Here is a 25,384-nt window from a genome sequence, read left to right on the forward strand (position 1 = left end):
ATTTTATAGATTGTAGCAATTACACTAGTTATATTAAGTGATTTTTCTATGCCTAATAGTTACACTACTATTCTGCTTGCAAAGGGGAGAGATATCACTGGAAAAAATACAATGTCAGTGAAAAGAAAATTGGCTTATAGCAGAATTCAAGCCTACGGTTTCAAATTTATAAGCATTTGGCTTTTGTCCACAAGTCTTTCGACTTTTCATTTATGTTAAATGACACAGACCTATTTTCTTTCTTTAAAAACCTATAAATTACTACTTCTAAAATTATTTAAAATTATAATGATTTTGAGATGCTATTTGTCTTTTTGTTTATATAGTTAATACCTTTACTTTGCCAAGCAGGGTGGCTCATGCCCATAATCCTTGCACTTTGGAAGGCTGAGGCAGGTGGATCGCTTGAGCCCGGGAATTCAAGACAAGCCTGGGTAACATGGTGAAACTTTTTCTCTACTAAAAATTCAAAAATTATGCCAGGTGTGGTGGCGTGCATCTGTGGTCCCAGCTACTCAAGAGGCTGAGGTGGGAGGATCCCCTGAGCCTGGGAAGTTCAGGCTACAGTGAGCCAAGATTGCGCCACTGCACTCCAGCCTGGGTGACGGGAGTGAGTCCCTATCTCAAATAATGATAATAATAACAATAATTCTTTCACTTTGTTCCAGAAATAATTTGCCGTATCATGAAATATTTATATTAGAGATACATCTTAAACTTATACTCTACTATACTAGACAACATTTTAAAAATAATTTTTAAATGTTTTAGTTATGCTATTGTGGAGAGTCTGTCTATTCCCATGTATGAGAGAGATCTTCTTATGCATTACACTGAAGGTAAATGCTTAAAGCATTTGACAATGATCCATGGGTTGAATAATCAGGCTGGTTATCCTTACTATTCTAGCTGATATAGAGAAAAATTATAGAACAAATAATGAAACATTTGACATTCATTCTTTTGTCCAGAAAAATAGCATAATGTGGATACTATAACCACTGAATATTCTCTGCATCAGCTTTTTAGAATTTAATTGAAACACATAGATTCTAGAAAGTCTTCCCTAAAAACAGTATGTTCTCCCAGCATTCCCCTTGCTAAGATATCTGTTGTTTTTAGGAAAAAACTGTACCCAAGTAGGAATTGTTTCAACTGATTTGGATTTTCAAAAAGTCTACAATTAGAGGTCAAATAATCTAATTTACTGGCTTTATTCAATCAGCTAAGCAACTGTGTCACAAATTCTGCTTTCCATGGGGTTCGTCCCTCCCCGGACACCCTGTCTGGATTAGTCCTTAGTATTCTTAAACTCTTTATAATTATAAGTGAAATCTGTTCTATTACAAAAAGAAATACCTGGATTTTCATGGTCTATCTCTGGTATATATAGTCAAAGACCACTAAAAAATAAATTAAATGTAAGGCTTTAAAAATTATTAGTGAAGCACCAAATCATAGAGCTCCTTGAAGTTTCCTGGTACTGCTATCCTCAGCCAGGATTGTAAGTGTTAATCAAAGGCCTTTTATGCCTTTTGTTTAAGGTGGGCTGGTGATCGACTGCTATTTTTAGGGAAAGTGCTCTCATGTCTCAGCTCACTGCTTGAATACACACTCCAGTGTTCTCTTTGATAAGCCCCTCAAAGCAGAGAAATCCACAGTGCTTTATTGTAAACTTACACATGGCTGAAGAAGAGAGTGCAGGGAACAGCAAGATATTTATAAGTCTTATTGCCAGGGACTGGTCTCTCACATTGTTCAAATCTCATAGGAATGCAGAACTCTATTAAAGGTTGACTAGACTGGAGCATGTAGCAATTGATGATTGACATTTATATAAGAAACACTAGATTTGTGTTCTTTCTATTGAAATAGTGTCTAAAATAGGGCCACCAAATGATCATTTTAATCCTCCCCTCTTTTTCAAAGGAAAGTTGAAAGCAATCATTGTCTAGGCCCAAAGACTTAACTATATTATCTCTACTGTCTGGATACTCAGATTAAGTAATAACCATCATTTGCAGTGCTACATGTAACTAGTTTTCATCCTTATTCTAAGCAGATTTTTCAAAGGGAAATGAGGATATTGGCTTTTTCTTTTATATGACTTTTAACAAGGAGTTTGTGTACATTATTCAAAGCACACAGATTCACTTTTAGAAATTCTGTCAAAGCAAGCAGCTCTTTAGTGATTATTGACTGACAATTACTCTCAAAAGAAGATTACAAAACATATTTATGTCTTCCCTGAGCATAAAATACTGAATCAAAATTTCACACCCTCGGATTTAAAAGAACTAACAGACTCATTCTTTTTGTTTAAAAATTAAAAAAGAAAACTTCATTTAGCTGAATAGTGACTTAAGGAAATGGGCAATGTCAAGTCAGTTTATGCAGATTATATAAATCTAATGTAAACACAGTTCTATGGATTTTCTGTCCTTTGCAATTAAAGGCAATTCTGTCATTTGCCATTCCAGTCAGCAATCCTAATTATCATTAAATATATATATAATATATATAATATATAATATATATATTTAACAAATATATATTTTTAATATATATATATAGTCTTTCCATGTAACCACATTGTTTTTTACACTCAACAAGGAAAGCATTAATACTTATTTGGTTTATTTAAAATCAGTGACACCTAGTGTTATATTTGTGTGGATAGGTGGAAAGCATTAAATTAGTGCCTCAAAAACTTTAATTTGCTTGAGAGTCATCTAAGGAGCTTATTTAAACACAGATTCCTGGGCCCACTCCCAGAGTATCTGATTCAGTAGGCCTAGGGTGGGCATAAAAATTTGCATTTCTATCAAGCTAATTCTGGCCGTTACTCTGAATAGTACTAGGCTAGACAACATAGGAGAATCAGCTATGCAACAGTAGTGAGAGAGGTGGAAGGGATGGGATAGGTAAATATTACAGTATCTACCTGTGGTGGGTTGAATAGTGGCCCCAAAAAGATATATCCATCTGGAACCTTAGAATATGACCTTGTTTGGAATAATGGTCTTTGCAGATGTAATCAAGGTAAGGATAGTAAGATGAGATCATCTTGGAGATGGTCCCTAATTTTAATGTGTCACCAGATACAGATTTCTATCCTATATTACTATAAGATAATACATTTCTCTTGTTTTTCCATTTGTGATAATTTGTTACAGCAGTCCTAGGAAACTAGTGTACTACCCAAGCTCCTACTATACCAGAATGCTAAGTTCCCTCGGTCATATGCTATAAACAAAAAGGGTAGAATCTGGACACTGGTCCAGAGGTAAACAATGATTGAACAACTAATTGGCAAGCAGAGTTGGATATTTTCTGAAATGTTATTTAATCTTCCCTCAAATACTTTGAGGTAGATATTTTTTGGCATCATTTAACAAAAGAAGACCTTGAAATGCCAAATAGTTATTTAGGCCACAAATATTTATTGTTTACACCAGACTTGCTGGCTATTGGAGTGGTCAGGTGACTTACAAAAATGACATAGCCAGTAAGTGCCAGAATAAGCACTTAACTCTAGATCCTGTTATACCAAATGCTGTGCTCTTCTCCATCACATTTTATCAAAGGCTCATACTAGAAAGGCAGAGAGCATTTTGGTAAATACTGACTTGTTCATTTCAGTCATTGTGGAATATTTAACAAAGTAGAAAAAGAATTAATTTTTTTCAGCAGGAATCTCTGTGATTTATGGTAACTGTTTAATGGTATTTCCATTAGTACCGATAAAGTACTTTTCACTTGTTGTTATCTTTTAATCTTATTTCCTCCTGTAGTAAACCTTTTTACTTTATATTCAAACATGCAGTTAATTTAAGATGATACTTAATAACAATATAGAAATAATAGCTCTACATTGTCTTTGGAGATGGTGGTCAGTGATTTAGACTTTTCAATATTCTTTTTTTTTTTTTTTGAGATGGGGTCTCCCTTTGTGGAGTACAGTGGTGCAATCTTGGCTTCTATGAATTTATTACAAATTTTAGTTAGCTACCTTTTGGGTTTTGATTTCACATGTTATTGCATTTTTGTCAGTGAATGTGGTCTATAAAATAGCGATTACTTTAATATTTTTGAGACTTCCTCTGTGAACCAGTAGGTGGTCAAATTTATAAATGTTTCAGGCTTGGAAACAATATTTATTCTTTAATTATTCAATGCTAGGTTTAATATATGTTCATTATATTAGGCTTATTATTTTTGTGGTTGAATTATCCTATTCACTATATTTTTTCTGCTTTATTATTTTTTGAGAGGTAAATTGTGTAAGAAATTTTAAGAGAGGTAAAAAAAACCCTGTAGATTCAGCATTTTCTATTTGTAATTCTGTGTTTTCACTTTGTACATTTTAAAGCTACGTGTCTTAGTTCATTTAGTGTTGCTATAAAGGAATACTGGGTAATTAATAAAGATTTATTTGGCTCAGGGTTCTACAGGCTGTACAAGAAGAATGGTGCTGGTATCTGCTCAGCTTCTGGTGAGGGGCCCAGGATGCTTCCACTCATGATAGAAGGCAAAGGGGAGTCAGCAGGGCTCTTTTTAACAACCAACCGTAGTGAGAATTAATAGACTGAGAACTCACCCACAAAGGAGGGCATTGATCCATTTGTGAAGGATTTACCCCTGTAACCCAAACACCTCCCATTAGGCCCCACGTCCAACACTGGGGCTCAAATTTCAACAAGAAGTTTGGAGGGAACAAACATCAAAATTATTGCACCAATATTTTAGATAATAGACAGGTCAAGACAATTATATTTTCTGAGTTAATTTTTTTTTAGCATTTGGTAATAACCCTTTTTATCTCTGATTGTGCTTTTTGACTTAATGTCTGCTTTTTTCTACATGAAAATAGCTACATGAGGTTTCTTTTGTTAATAATTATGAATATGTTCCAGCTCCTCACTTTCAACCTTTTTGTTTTGTTTTGTTTTGCTTTTGTTTTTTTGAGACAGAGTCGCACTCCATCACCCAGGCTGTAGTGCAGTGATGCAATATTGGCTCACTGTAACCTACACCTCCCGGGTTCAAGCAATTCTCGTGCTTCAGCCTCCTGAGTAGCTTCAGCCTCCTGAGTATTACTGTTGTATACCATCACACCAGCTAATTTTTGTACTTTTAGTAGAGACGGGGTTTCACCTTGTTGGCCAGGCTTGTCTTGAACTCCTGACCTCAAGTGATCTGCCCACCTTGGCCTCCCAAAGTGTTGGGATTACAGGCGTGAGCCACTACTCCTGTCCCTTTCAACCTTTCCATGTCATTCCGTTTTTTAAATTACAGATTTATTGAGATTTAATTTGTATATCATACAGTTCATTTTTTTAAATGTACAATTCAGTTTTTTCAAAGCTTTGCAACCAACATCACTAGCTAATTTTAGAACAGTTTTTCATCACCCTGAAAGGAAACTTTATATCCATTAACCATCACTGCCCATTTCCCACCTTGCCCTTTTCCGTGGTAACCACGGAATCTATTTTCTGCTTCTATAGATTTGCCTTTTTTAGACATTTTAGATCATATAATACTTTTATGTCTGGCTGTTCACTTTTCATCTATATTGTGGCATGTGTCAGTACTTCATCATTTTTAATGGCTGAATAATATTTCATTATATGGATATACGACACTTTATCCATTGGTGGACATTTGGGTTGTTTCTACTCTTTGGCTATTATAAATAATGCCATTATGAACAATCATGTACTGGTTCTTGTATGGGAATATGCTTCTATTTTTCTTGGGTATATACCTAGGATTGGAATTATTAGATCATAGGGTAACTCTAAATTTGAGGTTTTGAGGAACTACTAAACTATATTCCAAAGTAGCTGCACCATTTTATATTCCCACCAGCAATAAATAAAGATTTCCATTTCTTCACATCCCTGTGAACACTTGTCATTGTCTATTTTTTAAAAAAAATTAGCTATCCTAGTGGGTTGAAGTGGTATGTCATTGTGGTCTTGATTTTCATTTCTCTAATGACTAATGATATTAAGCATCTTTTTGTGTGCTTATTGGCTGTTTATACATCTTCTTTGGAGAAATGTCCATTCAAATTCATTGTGCATATTTTAATTGACTTATTGTATTTTTATTGTTGTGAGTTCTTTACATATTCTAGATACAATTTCTTATCAAATATATGATTTGAAAATATTTTTTTCTCATTATGTAGATTTTTTCACTTTCTTGATTGTGTCCATTAAAATCACAGAAGTTTTAAAATGTTGATGACATCCAATTTATTCTTTTGTTGTTTGTGTTTCTGGTGTCATAGCTAAGAAACCATTAACTAATCCAAGATTATAAAGATTTGCTCCTGTGTTTTCTTCTGAGAGTTGTAAGTTTTATCTCTAACGTTTACATTTTTGGTCCATTTTAACTTTTATGTATGATGTGAGGTACAGGTTGAACTTCATTTTGCATGTGGATATCCAGTTGTCTGAGTACTATTTGTTGAAAAGACTATTCTTTTCTTACTGAATTGTCATGGCACCTTTGCTAAAAATCAGTTGACCATATACATGAGAGTTTTTTTCTGGACTCCCAATTCTATTCTGTTGATTTATTTTTCTGTTCTTATTCCAATACCATACTATCTTGATTACTGTAGCTTTATCATAACTTTTGAAATCAGGAGATGTGACCACCTTCTTTTAGCTACACCCTTTGCAATTGCTCCTTCTAAAGAAGAGTATATTGCCCCACTGCATGCCTTTGGCTGAACTTTGTGACTTACTTTGGCCCATGGAATAACGTCGCAGTGACAGTGCGATAATTCCAACATAGTCCTTAAGAGGCTTGTGTATTTTTGCTTTTCTTTTGACTTTTGTAAATCCTCTTTTTCTTTACTCCATTACCAATTTGTCTTTTTTTAGGTCAGTGTTTATTTAGATTTACATAATGTTGAACACTTAATTTACTTATCTTCACTTCTTTTTCATTTTTCTAGATTAATCTTCTTCCTCCAAAGTACATTCTGTAGTAGCTCTTTCAGCAAAGTTCTATCTTTTTAGCTCTACACTAACCCAAGTTTACCCAGTGGTCTTAGGAAAATGCAATTCATGTAGGGCAGAGCTACCTACCTCAGCCAACCCTAGACCTACAGGAGAGCATTCCTAGCTGTTTCACTGTGCATCAGAGATGCCCCACCAAACCAAGAGGAACCTCAACCAACCTGAGGACATAAGAAAAGAAGCCACCAGTTTCTGTAAGGAAAGTCTAGGATCTTCCATGAGAAGATGATGATCTACAAATGTCTTAACTGTATTAGTCATTTACAAACACTGTGCATGTCCACTGAGGATTAGTAGGGAATGAAACAATTAGAACAGAATCTCTACTCCATGGTCACTAAGGGAACCAGATTGAGTCTCTACCACCTGGTAGCTACATTCTGGAACTTGTAGCCTTTTCAGCTATCAAGATGAGAGTCAATGCTAAGAATCTACCCCAGATGTCAAGAAAGACCCTGGGCATAATCAATGCTGAAGTGAAAAGGATCAACACTGGAGAGAGAAGAGGGGAAGAGGTAAACGTATGACAATCTGGAAGATGAATTGAATTTCACGGCAGTAAGGGAACTCAGGAAGTCATTCAACTATCCAGATGTTAACCAACTAGGAGCAAATGTCTATTCTTTATATGGGTCATATGGTTGGATCCTAACTCATGGGAACTAATAGCTTAAAGTGAGTTTCGAACAAAATTATGAAACTTGAAAATATAGCAAATGAATGTACATAATGTAAACAAGATTTTAAATGGAAAGTACTTAATTTGAAAAATTTTTTCAAAAATGTTTTCAAAAATGTTAGCAGCAAATTCTAATAATAAATGTGCTGAATAGACAGGCATTATCTGTCTATCCAAGTGTTAAATCTATGAATTTTTCTATCCATTGAAGTACATATTTTTAGACATAATAGAAATGAATTTTCTTTAAAAAAATACAAATTATATTTCTCTTCTTTTGGTGATTATCCTTAAATATGAACATGCTTAATGGGTTTAACAATGTAAACCTAATCACCATCACTCTTCTTCTGAATAATTCAAGGTTCTTAAGATGCTTTCACCTTTGTCTAACCCCTTTTCCTCTTCCATTCAGTTGTCTACTTTTGTAAATCCTCTTTGTTCTTTACTCCATTACCAATTTGTCTTTTTTTAGGTCAGTGTTTATTTAGATTTACATAATGTTCAGCACTTAATTTACTTATCTTCACTTCTTTTTGATTTTTCTAGATTAATCTTCTTCCTCCAAAGTACATTCTGTAGTAGCTCTTTCAGCAAAGTTCTATCTTTTTAGTTCTCACTCTTGAAAAATATTATTTTAAAAATTGTAATTTTTTCATAATCATGGAAATCAACAATCACAAAAAGCAGAGAAAATAGTATTAAACCTTTTTATACTCCTCAGTATCAACAAACACACACATATGGCTACCTTCTTGAATTATAGTTTTATTGGATATTGTTTAATTGAAGATATGTTCCTGGATATTGTTTTGATATGGTGTCTATTACAGCCTAATTGTCTTACCTTTATAGCTTGGCACCATGGGCTTTTACAAATTGACATGAAAAATTCCTTTTTTTTTTTTTTCTTTCTTGAGACAGAATCTTGCTCTGTCACCCAGGCTGGAGTTCAGTGGTACAATCTCAACTCACTGCAGCCTCCGCCTTCAGGGTTCAAGTGATTCTCGTGCCTCAGCCTCCCAAGTAGCTGGAATTACAGGTGTGCACCACCATGCCTGGCTGATTTTTTTATTTTTTATTTTCAGTAGAGACAGCGTTTTGCCATGTTGAGCAGGCTAGTCTCAAATTCCTCACCTCTGATAATCAACCTGCCTTGGCCTCCCAAAGTGCTGGGATTACAGGTGCGAACCACCATTCCTGGCCTAATTCTGGAATATTCTTAGTCATTATCACTCCAAATATTTTATCTTCCATTTTGTTTCTATATTATTCTTATGCAACTCCTTTCAGAAATATTCTTGACCTTATCATTCTATTCTCCATGATTCTTAGCTACTTTTCCAAAAAGTATTTTTGTCTCTCACTGCTATAGATTTGGCGATCTCATCAAATCTACCTTCCAGAATAGTTATTCTTTCTTCAGTGTATCTAATCAGCTCTTTAATTCATCCATTGAATTTTAAATTCAATGACTTGACTTTTTTTTTTGATTCTAGAAGTGCTATTTGGCTCTTCTTAAAAATTCTTTCATGTCTCATAGATATCATAGAAACCTGAAGTTGTTCATTATAGTTTCTAATCCATTTTAACCCTTTAATAACTTAAATACTTATTTTTAATTTAGGTTTATTGCTGTAATACAAACTTACAAAATGAAAATCATAAATGTAGATAAAATTAGATGAATTTTTATAAAATGAGCATTCCCCTCTAACCAGCACCAGATCAAGAAGCAAAACATTTCCAGAACTCCAGAAGTGTTCTCATGCCCTCTTCTAGTCACACTTCCTACCTCCAAGGTAACTGCTATCCTGACTTGTAGTGCCACAGTTTAGCTTTGCCTGTTTATAGTTTTATGTCAACTGAACTATACAGTGCAAATATAATTATTTTATGGGCTTTTTCTTCTCCAGATGATCTGTATGCTCTTAATACTTGTGAATTACAAAGACCCTGTATACATTTTTACATTAATTTCTTGGCTCTTTTGCTTACTTTTGTCTTGGTGATTTTAGAAGTCCTGGCTAAGTCTTCGTGTTAATTATTCAATTGGGAAATCTCAGGAGACATGAAATTGGATTTCTCACTTTAATGGTGTAGACCTAGTGTTTTCATTCTTTTAGGATTATTGCTTTTTGTCATCTAATTCCCCATGTCAGACTGCGTACTACCTTATTGCTTTTGTGTCCCGGTGAGTGAAGTTTTTCCTATTTTCTTGTTATGGACAGAAAAAATCCTTGAAGTCCCTAGGCTTTATGGAACATTATTAGCACAGCTCTCTAACCAGTGTCACCCTCAAAACATGTCACTTATCTTTGCCTAGACATGAAAAGCCCAGCTCAAACTCCTTTGGCCCCTTATCCTGGTACAAATTTCTTTTGGGCCTTCACTATGTCAGTTTCCACCTATATATTAATAGCTTTGCATTTCATGTGCTTCTGGCATTTGATTTTTTTTCTTTATCTAAAGGTTATATATGTGTGTACAACTTTAACGTGTTTTTATTACTATTTTTATGTGTTTGTGAAGTTATGTAAGGGGGAGTGGATAATATGGGAGGTAGGCATCCAAATCAAATCAGTTTAGCACTCCTGAAAGATGAGCTGATCCATGCAATTGCCGTGACTATGCAGTGGTTGACCAGACGTAAAGATGTTGTTTAGGGTTATCAGCCGGGGTGTTTCTTCTGACCAAATTACTTGAACTGCATGGGACCCATTATTTTACTGAGCTGATTTAGTCCTATATGAACTAACTCATATTTTTGTTTTTGTGTTATAGAAGCAGACTTCTAAAAATAATATGGAAAACAAGAAGCCCAAATTTAGAAAAAGGAAAAGGTATGCTTTTTGAAATTAAATAGTATTATGATAAAATTGAAATATATATTGGATTTAGTTTAGAAACACCCCGGCTGATAACCCTAAACAACATCTTTACGTCTAGTCAACCACTGCATAGTCAGGGCAATTGCATGGATCTGCTCATCTTTCAGGAGTGCTAAACTGATTTGATTTGGATGCCTACCTCCTATATTATCCACTCCCCCTTACATAACTTCACAAACACATAAAAATGGTAATAAAAACACGTTAAAGTTGTACACACATATATAACCTTTAGATAAAGAAAAAATATCAAATGCCAGAAGCACATGAAATGCAAAGCTATTAGTATATAGGTGGAAACTGACATAGTGAGGGTCCAAAAGAAATTTGTGCCAGGATAAGGGGCCAAAGGAGTTGGAGCTGGGCTTTATTGGAAACCGCATCTCACAATCCTTGATTCTGTTTCACTTGGAAAATACTGTGTTTATAGTTTTCTAAAAGAATTAATAGAATTATAAGTAGTAGTCTTAGAAGTACGGAAAAAGCTTTATATTCATGAAATATTTTGAAACAGAACTTTTAAAGATTAATATCTTATGAGCAATCAGAAGAGAATGAGGTTTTTAGTTTAAAAATAGTTAATGTAAACCAGAAACAGGTTTTCATAGTGAACAAATAAGCCACAGATGACAAGTTTTACTGTTTATCGTTGAACCAGTCATTTTTTAAAGAATGGTAATCAGTGCTGTGTTAGGAGGGGTCCTACTCAAAAATAAGGACTGACACCAATAGGTAGCCCTTCTTTGTACTTTTTCAGAAGATGAATAACTAAATTTTAAAAATGGACTTCCACTGCCTTATTTCATTACACTTCACAGTAACCCTATCAAATTGTTAGGAAGTATATTATAATCTCCATTTTAAAAAATGAAGAATCCCTAGCTTGGAGAAGTTAGTGACTTTCTCAAGACCTTATGGTTAGAGAAAGTACATTTGAGCAAACTTTTTTCTGACTCTGTGTCAGCAACGTAGAATTGTGGAAACAGTATGGATTTTGCAGTCTGAGAGAGTTTAGTTCTACCATGTTCCACCATTTACCTAAGTTGTCAAATTTCTTGTTTTTCTCTGATACCTCAAATTCTCAGTTTCTTTATATAATGACAGTAAAAATTAGTAGGTGTTTTGGAGGAGGATTATGAAAAAGCCAGTGTAAGGTGCTTGGTAAATTGTTAATGCTTTGCACCTAGTGAGAGCTCAAATCAGTATTAGTCTTTTTGTTTTTCACTGCAACATACTTTGTTACTACATAAAACAACCAAGAGAATTACCTTTAGAAAATATATGCATTTATAATCTACAGTTACCAATGAATAGGCATAAATGGTCATTTAAATATTCATGATTGATCTTTTGAAACTAAATCTGTCAAATTCTTTTTCTAGGAAAGCAATTTTAAAATGCTCTTTTGAAAATGTTTGTTCTGATGATGCCTTATCAAAGGAGAACATGGGTATGTGAAAGCCTGTCCTGCTTTTAGTTCTTTAGCCTATATATAATTCCACAGAATGTAGTTGTAGTCCTTTGAAGGAAAAAAAAAGATCTCCTGTGTGTGTGTGTGTGTGTGTGTGTGTGTGTGTGTGTGTGTACATATATACATGTGCGTACATATGTATACATTTTTACACATATATATGTGTGTGTATATATACACATATATATGAGAAATATTAATGAATCATTTTTGTTACTGATTTACATACCAGGGCTTTTAAATTTTCTTTAGGTTTCTATTTCCTTGAACTGAATTTTCTCTGTCTCAGTCATGGATTTAATTTTTTAAAATAACACACCAGCCAGGCACGGTGGCTCACGCCTGTAATCCTAGCACCTTGGGAGGCCAAAGCAGGAAGATGACTTGAGGTCAGGAGTTCAAGACCAGCCTGGTCAACACAGTGAAACCGGTCTCAACTAAAAATACAAAAATTAGCTGGCCGTGGTGGCATGCACCTGTAATCCCAGCTACTCTGGAGGCTGAGGCAGGAGAATCACTTGAGCCTGGGAGGCGGAGGTTGCAGTGAGCCGAGATCACACCACTGCATTCCAGCCTGGGCGACAGAACAACAGAACGACAGAACAAGATTCCCTCTCAATAAATAAATAAATAAATAAATAAATAAATAAATAAATAAATAAAGCACCAGCAGCTGTGGGAAGAAATACCAACAACTATACATTTCAATCCAGACTTCTTCATTCCAAACTTACTGGGATCCTAGGAGTGCCAAAGGGAGAGAAGAAAGAAAAGCAGAAGACTGGGGCTTCCAACTAAATTGTCGTTGGTTAGAACACAGTAGAGTGAATGTGGAATGCAGGGAGAAAGTTTTAGTTTTCGAAGGCAATTTCCTCCTTCTACATTTTCTTTAGTCTTGAAAAGCAGTGAAATGCTTATTTGCAATGTGGAACTTTGGCAGTCATGTTCAAAGCCCATTAAACCCTGAGGAGTTATCAGTGATATATTCCCTTTTCCTTGAAGCCACTCCCAGGGGATCCTATGGCATTGCATTTCAATTGGCTAAATAAGTCAGTTGTTGTAGTCTTATTAAAAGAAAGGAAAGCCAGGTGCAGTGGCTCATGCCTGTAATCCTAGCACCTTGGGAGGCTGAGGTGGGAGGATCCCTTGAGCCCAGGAGTTAAAGACCAGCCTGGGCAACACAGTGAGACCTCATCTCTACTAAAATTAAAAAAATAATAATAACTGGGCATGGTGGCACATGCCTGTAGTCCTAGCTACTGGGAAAGCTGAGGTGGGAGGATCACCTGAGCCCAGGAGTTTGAGCTTGCAGTGATCTATGATCACGCCACTGCACTCCACTCTGAGTTACAGAAAGGATGAAGTAGTTATTTTTTAAAAATAACTTCTTTTTAAATCCAGAATGTAAAGTAGGAAAAGTTTTAGACTCTAACACCTTTCTTTTAGAAAATAAAAGAAAACTAAGTACTTTTTCCTCCTCATCACCCTTCTCTTTTATTAAAACACTTTCAGAATTTCAACATTGACATAGCCCTGCAAATTTATTTAGGATTTTTTTTTCAGTGCCAGCTTTGGGGTAACCCAACCAGTAGCTACTATATAAGGGAATGTGTTAGTCTGTTCTTGCATTGCTATAAAGAAATACCAAAGACTGGGTAATTTATAAGAAAAGAGGTTTTAATTGGCTCACAGTTTTGCAGGCTTTCTAGGAAGCATGGTGCTTGGCTCCTGGGAGCCTTCCCAGAAGGCTTATAATCATGGCAGAAGGTAAAGGGGGAACAGGCATGTCATATGGCAAAAGCAGGAACAAAAGGGGAGAGTTGCCACACACTTTTAAATGACCAGATTTCATGAGAACTCACTCACTATCACCAGGACAGTACCAAGGGGATAGTACTCAATCATTTGTGAGAAATCTGCTCCCGTGATGCACTTACCTCCTACCAGGCCCCACTTCCAACACTGTAGATTACAATTCAACATGAGATTTGAGCAGAGACACATATCCAAACTCTATCAGGAGGAAACAGCTTCTTAAACATTTAATAGATAGGTCGAGGTGAAAGAAAACTCCATAAATTGTGTATTTGAAAGTTTTTAAAATAGTGACTGAGTTATTGGGACAAACTGTGAGTTATTTCTTATCAGGAATGGAAAAACAACACTGATTTATTTTCTACACATTAATTTTTAAAAACTAGATATGGGGCTGGGCATGGTGGCTCACGCCTGTAATCCCAGCACTTTGGGAGGCAGAGGCAGGTGGATCACCTGAGGTCAGGAGTTCATGACGAGCCTGGCCAACATGGTAAAACCCTGTCTCTACTAAAAATACAAAAATTAGCTGGGTGTGGTGGTACGTGCCTGTAGTCCCAGCTACTTGGGAGGCTGAGGCAGGAGAATTGCTTGAACCCGAGAGGCGGGGGTTGCGGTGAGCCAAGGTTGTGCCACTGCACTCCAGCCTGGGTGACAGAGTGAGACTCCGTCTCAAAAAAAAAAAAAAAAAAAAAAATGCTAGATATGGACTTCGCTATTACAGATACATATTTTTTCTTTCATTTCTTTTTTTTTTTTAACTTTCTCTGAGTAATGGAGTGGCCGTAATGCTACCACTTCACTCTCAACAATAAATTGAAACAAGTCAGAGAAACTACAAGATAATCAGTGTTGACAGAAGATGATTGGTCATGTAATCAGCAAAGGCATTCATTTTGTCCGTATCTTTGGAGGATATCACTGACCAATTCTGATAACATAGTTTGTAGATTAAGGTAACTGCTATTTTTTGAGAATTATTTTGTAACTTCATTTACAATATAGGAATACTTATTTAGAAAAGCAAACTTCCCACTGCTCTGGAAGCAGAAGCTGACAGCAGTCAGGTTGGTGTTGTAAACCCTAGTTGACTTATGAAGTCATCCATTACTTTGTCTAATTTTGATCAAAAGGCAGTGTACATATTTCTTCAGATCACTTGAAAACAGAGAGCCTACAATGCCATTTCGCAATGATATTTATTATCATAAACTGATTGTATTTTAGCCTGACATTAGAAATATAAAGATGTTTGTTTGCCGTTTTTTCTTTTATAGCATAGCTTCAAATCTATCTTCTCAACAGTGTATTAAATGTCATTGTCAATTTCCATAGACTCAGAATGTAAAGTAGGAAAATGTAACATTTGTGAGTGGAACTGGGGAATTGGTGTGAAAATAACCATGAGCAGTCATCTATTAACAGGTTACTAAATAAGAAATCTGTCTTAAAGAGGGCATTAGTTTTATTAACAAAAGTGCTTCAATAAAAAATTTACATTCCTCTAGAAAATCCTGATTTGATAGACATGACATTGTTATATTTTTAAATAAACTCCCCAGGTGATTATTATGCCCACACAATTTTGAATGCCACTGTTTTAGAATCTAGCATTCTATACTTCGTGTTCTTAGGCCTTAGCAGTAACCCTAGAACACAGATCTATGTGGATGCAACTAACATGTTAATTACAGGCTTTGCTTGTTTGTTTGTTTTTAAACATGAGAACTTTTTATAAGATGTGGAGTTGCTTATCAGAAAGCTTGTTTCAAACTATTTTGAAAGAGGTTTTCCATAGAGAAAACCTGAAATTGACTAGAAGGAGGTGATAGCTAGGAAGGCTTATTAGTCTATGCCTATTTTCTTGTGTTCCTGCCCCTTAGTAGGTAAACAGTAAATATTTCTTGATTGAGTATGAAAGTGCTTGGGGAAAGCAGTAAATATTGAGTGAAAAATTATTTTCAAGATGAACTTGTGTTATGAAAAATATAAACTTAAAGTAGTTTTCCAGTACTGTAATGACAACCAAGAAAGGGAAACCTATCATAACCTGCTATGATTTTATTTAACATTATTTAATAAGTACTTTAGCAGAATTAAAAATTTTCCTACTTATGTCCTGTTTGGGTGTTTTCATTTTCCATGACCTTTCAGCTGCTCTACTAGGTGTGATTTTTGTTGACTTGCCCATGAACTGCAGATAATAGAAGGTGGTATATTAGATTTTACTAAAAAGTGGAAGATGAAGGGATGTGTACTCACAGCCTTTCTCTCTGAATTACGTTGTTTTTGGAAGAGCTTCTTAGATGCTCCATCTGCCTCTGGTGCAAGACAGCAGGCCACATGTGGCCTCCTTTCTTTGAAGCAAAGGCTTCACTAGGCCCTATATCAAATGAAAATGTTTCTTTTATTTAAGTCAAGAATTCAAATGCATATTTTTAATCAGTAGTTAAGTCTAGAGTTATAGTAGGCTTTTATTTCTTTGGTGGGGATATTGTTTTATCTCAGCAAGGTCAATGAATTACCAGATTTTTTTTTTTTTTTTTTGCCTATTTTTTTTTTTTTTTTTTTTGAGATGGAGTCTTCCTCTGTCGCCCAAGCTGGAGTGCAGTGGTGTGATCTCAGCTCACTGCAAGCTACGCCTCCCGGATTCACGCCATTCTCCTGCCCCAGCCTCCGGAGTAGCTGGTACTACAGGCACCCACCACCACACCAGGCTAATTTTTTTGTGTTTTTAGTAGAGACGGGGTTTCACCATGTTAGCCAGGATGGTCTCAATCTCCTGACCTCGTGATCCACCCTCAGCCTCCCAAAGTGCTGGGATTACAGGCATGAGCATGTCACAGTGACACAAAAAGACTTTTATAAATGCAGTATTTTTTAAAAATAAAATTAGATTAGGCAATTAAGATGTGTTGCAATTTGGATTGGGAAGGCACTAGCCTGTGTTCAGCCTAGCCACTTAATTACAAAACTTTTCCTTTTAAACAGTAGTTTAATAGTCTATAGTAGAGATTGGCAAACTGTGGTCACCAGCTGCTGCCTGTTTTTGTAAATAAAGTTTTATTGGAACATAGCCACTCTCATTTGTTTATGTACATGTCAATGGTTTGTGCTACAATAACAGAATTGAGTTTTTGTCACAGACCATCTGGCTCCCAATGCCTGAAATATTGGCTCTCTGGCCCTTTAGAGAAAAATTTGCTGACACTTTTTCTATAAATAATATAATTTAGTTTGGTGCCCTTGGCCCCTAATTTAAAAAAAATTCTAATAAGCTTTTGATATTTCACTTCTACTTTATGGTTTATACATAGCAAGACTATCACCTACATTTTTCAAGGAAGAATTGTAAAAGACTCACCTTGAAATTCATAATAATTTTGTATCAGGAAGAAGTCATGTATGAAAATTATATGAAACATTTATATTTTACCTTGTAGCATTTAAAAGATTTCTTCTTTCTGGGTAGTTAAGATTATGAATTAGATTGAATTAAGTGAGATGTAGCATTTTTACTGTATTAACCCTGTTTTTTTAGTTGTCTATGAGACGGAAGTTTTACTAAAAGAGCTGGAGCAAATGCTGCAGCAAGCACTGCAACCCACAGCCACACCTGATGAATCAGAAGAAGGACATGGAGAGGAAATAAATATGGGAGAAAAGGTAATATTGATAGTTATTTTCAGACCTAAATAACAACTTCAAATTCTTTAAACAGCAGAATTGTTCCTAGTTGTACATTTTAAATATATAAAAAACTCTTTTCATGTCTGAAATTTGAGTCCTTGATTATCATGAGGTAAATAATAAACTAGTAACCTGTTAAGAAATCAAAACACATCTATCAGTATTTGAAAAAAAATCTGTGTTTAAGTAGAGGAGTTCTTTTAATTTTAAATCTTTGGGATTGGAGTGAAGAAAGATGGATGATGCTCACTATAGCTGAAGTAGGCCACTCCAGAGAGAATTCCTCCTTGCTGCCAGTCTTTACAGTCAGGAGAGGGGGCCAGGATACCAAGAGCTCACTGGAAAATCTGCCCCGTCTGGATTATGTACCAAGATAATCTCTACAGGGACAAACCTTATCATTAACATATGGGAGGTAGAATTTTTCACTGGAATAAGTTTTACCATTTATATGTAGACTCCTCCTTTTTTAATTTTTTCATTTGACTTTCTATGTTGAACTCAGAAAGGCCAAATGTGCTTACTTTATTCAGTGTCTCTGCAATAAAATGAGTTTGTGATACAAGGCTCATGCCATTAGTACAGAGCAGCGATGTGGTAGGTATGAGAAAAAGAAGTCATAGGGTAGACACTTTCACATGGCAATGCAGCTGTTCCCTAACTAGGAAAAAAAATGGCAGTGAGGAGTTCTGTAACCTTAAGGCTTTATTCATTCATTCATTTAGGTACACAATGTGCCTGGAGTCAAGAGAGCATATTGACACTGACTCTAAAATATAATCCTGTGTCCCAATCCTGGTCCTGCCAATAAGGACTTACGTAATTTGAAAAAGTGGCTTATCACTTACCTCAGAGGATTGTTTTGAGGATTAAATTTGGTAACAAACACCGCATGTTCTCACTCATAGGTGGGAATTGAACAATGAGAACACTTGGACACAGGAAGGGGAACATCACACACTGGGGCCTGTCGTGGGGTGGAGGGAGAGGGGAGGGATAGCATTAGGAGACATACCTAATGTAAATGACAAGTTAATGGGTGCAGCACACCAACATGGCACATGTGTACATATGTAACCTGCATGTTGTGCACATGTACCCTAGAACTTAAAGTATAATTTAAAAAAATGATAAACCAGGAAAAGTGCTTTGCATAGGAACAAACACCCAAGGTTTGGCTATTATTAAAGACTGAAAATTGGCAATGGCAGTTGCTAGAGAGAATAAGTGCTTAGATTTTCTTACTTCATCTCTCTTTTCCCACATTCACAATTTGAGCAACTGCCTATCTCGAAGTCTGTCTGTTCCTAGATGTAGAAAAAGATGGATTTATAAATGGACAAAGGGGTTTATACCTTTAAGCAGACTGCCCAGTTGTATGATTTCATTCAGAATGTCAATAAAAAGATTATTCGTAAACATGTCCTTTATTGAGTTAGAAATTAATAAAATATACAGAATGTACTACTATGGAGATTATTATGCTAAAGGAAAGTAATATTAATGTTAGGAACTCCTACTTAGTTGAAAAACATAACTTTCTTAATCAGCATCAGCAATATCAATTTTTACCTGAATGTTCATGGGTTGTAAATGCTACTTTTCCAGTTGGGTTCCTTTCCAAAAAAAAAGACTTGTTTTCTATGTATGGGTCTTTTGCAGAACAAGACCTGCAGATTGGTATCATACATCCTATATACGTATAATTAATATACAAATTATTCTTTTTCAGCAAATGTGTGTTTTATTCGAATACCATATGGTTTTGTCCAGTGTTTTTCAGTGTTAGCAGTTTCTTTTCAAAAATACAGCCAGATTGATCTTTATAGCGATGTCCTGGAGCTTTTATAGGCACAGAATTGACTTCTGTTTTGCCATTATAAGTAGTAACTTGATAGAACAGAGAAATACTTCTGATTTTTATTTCTTAAGGTAAAATACATAGCTTTAACCCATCACCAGGCAGGAGACTGCTTGTTGTTTTAGATTGTTGTATTATTTTATGCTTTCAAACAGCATTTCAGAAGTGTAAAAATTAGCAATTTTAACTGGCTAGTGGGCAGGTGAGTGCCTCCTGGTTACTGATTCATAAGCACTCTGCACACTGAGCTTTGTAAGTCTGGCATTCATGCCAGATTCAGGATATTTGGGTTCTTGTTCACTTTTAAATGAGGAGAATAACAGTGAAACCAACTAGCAAAGCTGGAGAAATTTCAGTTTAAAAGTAAAGAAGTAATCACATGTTGGATTTCATTTATTTATGTATTTATTGTTATTAGAAATAATTAATATGTCTCCCAAAAACAACTCCACTTAAAGCTGGAGATGTGTTGTTTTTAGGGGAGGGTGGCCTCTTATAAGTTAAGTACTCCAAAGAGACCTCTAAGAATTTTAAAGTCCTGAGCATGTTGATTCTCTGAGCAGATATTGTATAAGCTGTTTTCAAAGTTGTAAATTTGATAATGTTTTCATCATTCATTTCACCTGTGAGTTTTCAATTGGATTATCTCAGGCATTTACATCAATGGATGAGAGTAAAAACATGGAAAAAAGCTTATACACATAGATAATCAAAACTCATTTCTATTTGTCATTGAAATGTTTTATGAAATTATTTTCCTACATAGAGTCACCTTCCTAATTATGTTCTTCTTAAGCTAATATTAACATTGGGTGACATGCCTTGACTTGGCAAGCAATCGGAGGAAATAAATTTTAGATTTCTATAAATCCACCTGAATAATTCACAAATTGAATAATCCATATACAAATAAAACAGAGTTTACTGAAAAATTATTTCTATAAAAGGGTACATTTTTGTTATGTGAAAATATTTATATGAACTACATATATACTTTTTCCCTTGAATTACATGGGAAGTGAACCCTATCTTTAATAAACTCTGAAGTTATAAATCAAATAAATCCACATATGCATTGTTTTTACTAGTGTCCTTTCCCACTAAGCAAGAGCAAATTATCGCTATTTTTAAGTAATGCAGATGACCTTTTGACAAGATGACCACAGAAAATGTGACTGAAACAGTCACATTTTAAGTTGTATTCCCTATAACAATAATGTAAAAAATAAAACAGCGTAGAAAACTCACATAGAATTAGAATTATCACATTTTTCCAGAGCATAAAATTAAAACTAAAAATGTATAAGGCTGGGGAATAGACACAGACCTAAATAATAACTTTTTCTTATATTAACACATTCATCCTGCATTATACTATACATAGTGATTATTATTTGAACACTAGAATAACAGAAAAGTTTGTGTAGCTAATGTGGCTTGCGGAATTACTACCTTATGTTTTGTTCAAGTAATCAGGTAAATTTGACATAGTTCCGATTAATTATATGGTTGTTTTGCAGTTATCTAAATGCAGCCCAGAAGCTCCTGCAGGCAGTCTGTTTGAAAACCACTATGAAGAGGACTATCTTGTAATTGATGGGATAAAATTAAAAGCTGGAGAATGTATTGAGGATATAACTAATAAGTTTAAAGAAATAGATGCTTTGATGTCTGAGTTTTAGAACATTATACATTTTTCAAATTAAGTATAAAAATATTGGCATCTTTATATTTATCCAAAGTTAAAACTTTAAAAATGTTTAGTGAAATAGGTATAAATTATACCAAAGTTTATATTTGCGGTAACTTTCTACTTCATATTTTGAGAATGGCCATGATTTTTAGAGCCAGTCAAATGGTATTTAAGTTAGTGTTAAAAATTTAGAATTAAAAAACCCTGATATTTGTATTTATATATTTCTTGTTTGCCTTAATTTTTAAATGGTTTGTGAAATTTGCCTAACGAACATATGCTTTACAATGATTGTTTAGGCCCTTTGTTCAAAAATGGATAACTTAAAATGGCTGGCCAAGCTATTATAATTCTCAGAGGTAATTCAAATCTAATAAACTTAGAGAATGTATATTTGCAGTGGAATCAAACTATTACAAAATAAAAGGAAATAATTTTTTAAATAATTGTTTAATAGAGTTGAAACTTTTCCTAAAAAGCAAAATTTCACTTGCTACTTATACTGGAATCAGTTATTTCAACCATGGTACCCAAAACTGACTGCTTAATAGAGTCTCTGGGAGATTTTGGAAGATCAAAATCCTGGACCCTTCCCTGCTGAATCAGTGTCTTTGGAGGTATCATCAGGAAGATGGAAAAATGTAATTTAAAGTGTATAGAGAGAAGTTAAAAATATTGATTATAAGAAATCTAACAATATAGAAAGTAAAAACTCATCATTTTTCAGGGATTCTCATGAACAGTTTTAGTAGATATCCTTCTAGATCTTGCTTTACATACACTGAAATGTGTGGGCATTCACACCTATCTTTAGTTCCTGCTCTATCTCTTTCTGGTGGTACGGGGTGGGGAAAAGGGCATTCCAAGCACATAAAAACCAAAGCTTGAGGAGAGAAGAAGTGCAAGAGAGCATCACCACAGCGGTGAATTTTATTGTGAGTTGCCTCATATTGCTTTAACAAGGAGGCAGCACATGTCTAGATATTAAAAACAAATAAGACACCAAACAACCAACGTATCACTCATTGAGTGGGTTGCTTCTTTTAAGTATTTTTAGATACTATGATAATTACGTAGAGTGGAGAGTGGAGATAGACTCACAACAGTGAAATATCTTATTTGTCAAAGTAAAGTATGTATGTATTTCTGTCCTCCTTGTTTTCCTCATGTATTCCTTAGCATTCTGATATTGTGTCGTAGGATGTTGAGTTGTAAAGCCTATCTGGGTTCATATTTTACATACTAGCTTGTCTTAAGTCATATAACCAGTAAATAGAAGGCCTGGAAGTTGAGTACATTTCTGTCAGGTTCCAGATCCCATGCCATTGATTATCATCTATAATGTCTTGATGAAGCTTTTAACTATCTGGGTGGTGGAATGATAATCTAGTTTCCTCATATGTAAAATGGGGATGGAACTATGTAAACCAAGCACTGTTGTGAGGAATAAATGAGATATTTTTTGTGAAAGTGGTTTGTAAATCAATTTGATCTTCTGTTTACTCTTTGCAAAGAGAACCAAGTATGTGTTTAAATATATTGCAATTAATAATTACTGAGATAAAATGTAACTATACATTTGAAATGATCAGTTTTCTTTCTGTTATATCATTTAATCTACTACTTATCAATATCAGAGTTCTTTCTTTCTCATTTATAAAATTAATCTTTGGAAACCATCACAAGCAACATTATGATCTTCTGTCTATCTTTTAAGGTACAGCTCACTGTTGAGTTTTAGAAATGGCTTTAAATAACTTTGCTTTCTTAATAGACATTCAGTTAAAAAGGGAAAGGTGGGGGAAAGTCTTAGTTTTGATGAGTAGTGGCTGGTTTCTGTGTCATTTTGGATGCACTTCAGCAAATGGCCAAATGCCTTTTGCAGGAAAGCCATGCTGTTTTTAAGGATGTGTTCCTGCAGCAAGTTGGAATTTGGGCCCAGGCTCAAAATAACTTTTGAAAATCAGGAAGTTCACCAAAATATTTGATCAGCATTAGTCTCCTTCATTGTTGACGCTTCCTTATTATGACATGTAGTGAATTTCCATAAATCTTTAATTTTATGAAATGAACTTCTTGCAATTTGCAGAGGAAAAGGAGAAGTCAGGAGAGAAGTGTATGTATTTACTTTTATTTATTATACTTTAAGTTCAGGGATACACATGCAGAATGTGCAGGTTTGATACATAGGTATACACGTGCCATGGCGGTTTGCTGCACCCATCAACCCATCATCTACATTAGTTAGGTATTTATCCTAATGCTATTCTTCCCCTAGCCCCCCACCCCCAACAGGCCCTGGTGTGTGATATTCCCCTCCCTGTGCCCATGTGTTCATTGTTCAGCTCCCACTTTTGAATGAGAACATGAGATGTTTGGTTTTCTGTTCCTGTGTTAGTTTACTGAGAATGATGGTTTCCAGTTTCATCCATGTCCCTGCAAAGGACATGAACTTATCCTTTTTTATGGCTGCATAGTATTCCATGATGTGTATGTGCCACATTTTCTTTATCCAGTCTATCATTGATGGACATTTGGGTTGGTTCCAAGTCTTTGCTATTGTGAACAGTGCTGCAATAAACATATATGTGCATGTGTCTTTATAGTAGAATGATTTATAATCCTTTGGGTATATACCCAGTAATGGAATTGCTGGGTCAAATGTTATTTCTGGTTCTAGATCCTTGAGGAATCACCACACTGTCTTACACAGTGTGGAACTAATTTAGTGGTTGAATTAATTTATACTCCCACCAACAGTGTAAAAGTGTTTCTACTTCTTCACATCCTCTCCAGCATCTGTTGTTTCCTGACATTTTAATGATTGCCATTCTAACTGGCGTGAGATGGTATCTCATAGTGGTTTTGATTTGCATTTCTCTAATGACCAGTGATGATGAGCTTTTTTTCATATGTTTGTTGACTGCATAAATGTCTTCTTTTGAGAAGTGTCTGTTCATATCCTTGGCCTACTTTTTGATGTTTTTTTTTTCTTGTAAATTTGTTTAAGTTCTTTGTAGATTCTAGATATTAGCCCTTTGTCAGATGGGTAGATTGCAAAAATTTTCTCCCATTCTGTAGGTTGCTTGTTCACTCTGATGATAGTTTCTTTTGCTGTGCAGAAGCTCTTTAGTTTAATTAGATCCCATTTGTCAATTTTGGCTTTCATTGCCCTTGCTTTCGGTGTTTTAGTCATGAAGTTTTTGTCCATGCTTATGTCCTGAATGGTATTGCCTAGATTTTCTTCTAGGGTTTTTATGGTTTTAGGTCTTACACTTAAGTCTTTAATCCATGTTGAGTTAATTTTTGTATAAGCTGTAAGGAAGGGGTCCAGTTTCAGTTTTCTGCATATGGATAGCCAGTTTTCCCATCACCATTTATTAAATAGGGAATTCTTTCCCCATTGCTTGTTTTTTTCAGGTTTGTCAAAGATCAGATGGTTGTAGATGTGTGATGTTATTTCTGAGGCCTCTGTTCTGTTCCATTGGTCTATATATCTGTTTTGGTACCAGTATCATGCTGTTTTGGTTACTGTAGCCTTGTAGTATAGTTTGAAGCCAGGTAATATGATGCCTCCAGTCCACCTTTGTTCTTTTTGCTTAGGATTGTCTTGGCTATATGGGCTCTTTTTTGGTTCCTTATGAAATCTAAAGTAGTTTTTTGTAATTCTGTGAAGAAAGTCAATGGTAGCTTGATGGGGATAGCATTGAGTCTATAAATTACTTGGGCAGTATGGCCATTTTCACAATATTAATTCTTCCTATCCATGAACATGGAATGTTTTTTCATTTGTTTGTGCTCTCTCTTATTTTCTTCAGTGGTGGTTTGTAGTTCTCCTTGAAGAGGTCCTTCACATGCCTTGTAAGTTGGATTCCTAGGTATTTTATTCTCTTTGTAGCAATTGTGTATGGGAGTTCACTCATGATTTGGCTCTCTGCTTGTCTATTATTGGTGTATAGGAATGCTTGTGATTTTTGCACATTGGTGTTGTAACCTGAGACTTTGCTAAAGTTGCTTATCAGCCTTAGGAGATTTTGGGCTGAGATGATGGGGTTTTCTAAATATACAATCATGTCATCTGCAAAAAGAGACAATTTGACTTCCTCTCTTCCTATTTGAATACCCTTTATTTCTTTATGTTGCCTGATTGCCCAGGCCAGAACTTCCAATATTGTGTTGAATAGGAGTGGTGAGAGAGGACATCCTTGTCTTTACTGGTTTTCAAAGGGAATGCTTCCAGCTTT

General features: G+C 35.1%; 1 protein-coding gene across 3 annotated transcripts in view; it reads left to right on the forward strand.

Annotated features, from left to right (window-relative positions):
- The window catches only part of ZCWPW2 (zinc finger CW-type and PWWP domain containing 2), a 173,026-nt gene extending 150,416 nt beyond the window's left edge, over positions 1 to 22,610 (forward strand). For all 3 annotated transcript variants that reach the window (XM_034956013.3, XM_024928041.4, XM_055109590.2), the window contains exons 6-9: positions 10,504 to 10,562; positions 11,993 to 12,060; positions 17,438 to 17,562; positions 20,968 to 22,610. In XM_034956013.3, the coding sequence (XP_034811904.2) occupies positions 10,504 to 10,562; positions 11,993 to 12,060; positions 17,438 to 17,562; positions 20,968 to 21,129 (414 nt within the window). In that variant the 3' untranslated portion in view covers positions 21,130 to 22,610. The remainder of the gene's footprint in view (positions 1 to 10,503; positions 10,563 to 11,992; positions 12,061 to 17,437; positions 17,563 to 20,967) is intronic.
- The last annotated feature ends 2,774 nt before the right edge of the window (positions 22,611 to 25,384 follow it).

The sequence above is a fragment of the Pan paniscus genome, chromosome 2 (genome assembly GCF_029289425.2).
Source record: "Pan paniscus chromosome 2, NHGRI_mPanPan1-v2.0_pri, whole genome shotgun sequence".
Taxonomy (NCBI): domain Eukaryota; kingdom Metazoa; phylum Chordata; class Mammalia; order Primates; family Hominidae; genus Pan; species Pan paniscus.